This window comes from Quercus suber, unplaced genomic scaffold (assembly GCF_002906115.3).
Source record: "Quercus suber isolate HL8 unplaced genomic scaffold, Cork oak 2.0 scaffold_79, whole genome shotgun sequence".
Taxonomy (NCBI): Eukaryota; Viridiplantae; Streptophyta; class Magnoliopsida; order Fagales; family Fagaceae; genus Quercus; species Quercus suber.
This window is the reverse complement of record NW_027069544.1, coordinates 47,105-49,397: the sequence shown is the minus strand read 5'-3', so window position 1 is coordinate 49,397 and position 2,293 is coordinate 47,105. Positions and strand designations below refer to the sequence as shown.

The window sequence follows — 2,293 nt, the reverse complement described above, 5'->3', positions numbered from 1 at the left end:
TTTTTTTTTTTGGGTGTTATTTCTGTTTGATGGGTCTCATGTGCATCTGCTAGCTTTGCAATGGTAAATATTATTCTCTTTACCAATAGCAAGATTTTTTTTTTTTTGGTAAACAAAAGTTTAGGCAAGGGAGAGGCTACCCTATATCAAGGTCAAAGCAAGTCACAGGCTTCAGAGAGGACTTATAATAGACTTATAAATCACCCACCAAAGAGGACTATCGGTAGTGGGACTCAAACCTCGACCTTTTAAGCGAAGCATTCGAGCTTTGCCAACTTAACCGTCATTGGCAACGGAAAATTCACTACTAACAGTACCCCACAGTTAAGCCCACAACGGCAGTTACAGGCCCTCTGCCTCCAAACTAAACGTAATCCACAATCTACAGTAAAAACTCTTAAAAACCCAGCCCATGTCTTCTAGGACTTAGTATCAATCACTCTTTAACGACTATGAAACCCATTTTGGGCCAAGCCCACACTTTAAACTAGTTTCGGGACACAAAGCCCATTACAACAAATAACGCCGGCCCCTGATAGAGGCCTTGACTCTCCTCAGTTGTTACAACTTCCATTTCCATTTCATTTCTCATATCATTTTACAAAGGCAAAACAAGCTGAGCTGAAAGAGAGCGAACTGGTTCTGGGTAGAAACCCTAGAAGAATTGATCGGCAAAGCAATGGCATCGCCGTCGTGGTTGCAAGCTCTGTTGAACCCTAACAAGAACTGGTTCGCCAAGCAACACATGAAAACCGTCTCTCAGCGCCTCCGCAATTACGGTCAGTCTCTCTCTCCCTCTCTGACTATACGTATAGATAGGTGTTTGTGTATTATCAGTATAATTATTATCCATATGTTAGGGTTTGTGGTGGTTTGGAAATGATGATGATGCTGATTGATTTTTGTTGTATGTGAAAAGGACTGAGATTTGAAGATCTGTACGATCCGAAGGAAGATTTGGACATAAAGGAGGCTCTGGATCGTCTCCCTCGAGAAATCGTGGACGCCAGAAACCAGAGGCTCAAGCGCGCTATGGATCTCTCTATGAAGCACGAGTACCTTCCTCAGGATCTTCAGGTTCTTTTTTCTCAATCATTCAACCCTCAAATTTCTGCTTCCTTTGTTAAATATTCAAATCAACTCTAATTTTTGTAGCTCGTTATACAAGTTCAGCAATCTGTTTGAACATATTATTACTTAGAAGTCAAAAGATTTTATATGTCATTGAAAGATTTGAAGTATGATGAATATAACTTGAAAATTTTGCAAAAAAAATAATGGTATGGCGGTTGTCAAATTTTTAGATTCCTTGTTAATGAATGTTTTTTTTTTCTTTTTAAGTTTTCAGTTAATAATTGATGTAATAGTTTATCTGTAGCTCAACTGGCAGCCCTTGGTGTTTCCAATGGAGAGGTCCGGGGTTTGAGTCCACCTCCCTCATTATATCTATTTAATTTTTTAAAATCTAAAACTTGTGAACTTTAGCCAATACAAAGCTATATGATAGCGCCCAATTAAAAAATAATAATAATAATAATAATAATAATAAAAAAGAGAATAGTAGGGGAAGAACCTAACTCGGTATTCTTAAAAATGATGAGCCTTTTGGCAATTCAACGTATGTGCACAAATTTTAAAATCCTTATCCAGATACCATAATTTATATGATCCAACTCCCCATCAAGTTCCCAAGTCTATAAGGGTGTTTATAACTCCCATCAAGATCTATATGATATGTAATTTGGGCGGTGATTTCTGTGATCCTAATGATTAATGAATTGTTCTCTTCTTCTTCTTCTTTTTTCATTTTTTAATGGTTGTATAGATCAATTTATTCCCTTGTTTATTGGTCAAAAACAAAATGCCATGGTTACTTAGATCACATCTTGGAGTGTTACCATAGAACAGAGCACTTTTTGTTGTAAAAAGTAAATTTTCTCCCTTCACATCACTATGCACATTGGAAGCTGTTTTACCTGAAAATGGGGTAAAACATGAACATACTTTGGAAGCTTTTTGAACGTATTCATAAAGTTATGTGCATTCAAGGTGGATCTCAATCATTTTATGGCATTTTTACTAATTTTTGGCCATCTTTGAGAATCATCTAATAAACATGTTACAATCAGATCTTCAAGAAACAACCTTGCTTATGTGTTTTAATTATGCAGGCATTGCAAACACCATTTAGGAGCTATCTTAAGGATATGCTAGCTCTTGTGAGTACTTCTTCAAACTAAATTTTATTGCTTTGTTTTTAGCAAATATATTTTCCTTTAATGTGCATCATACC

The 2,293-nt window shown here is 36.4% G+C and overlaps 1 protein-coding gene across 1 annotated transcript; it reads left to right on the top strand.

Moving 5' to 3' along the window:
• Positions 1-664: 664 nt before the first annotated feature.
• On the top strand, positions 665-2,293 carry LOC136067599 (cytochrome b-c1 complex subunit 7-2, mitochondrial-like). The gene is made up of 3 exons (XM_065773695.1): positions 665-779; positions 920-1,077; positions 2,172-2,293. Exons 1-3 carry the CDS (start codon positions 680-682, stop codon positions 2,238-2,240), a joined length of 327 nt encoding a protein of 108 aa, XP_065629767.1. The 5' UTR covers positions 665-679; the 3' UTR covers positions 2,241-2,293.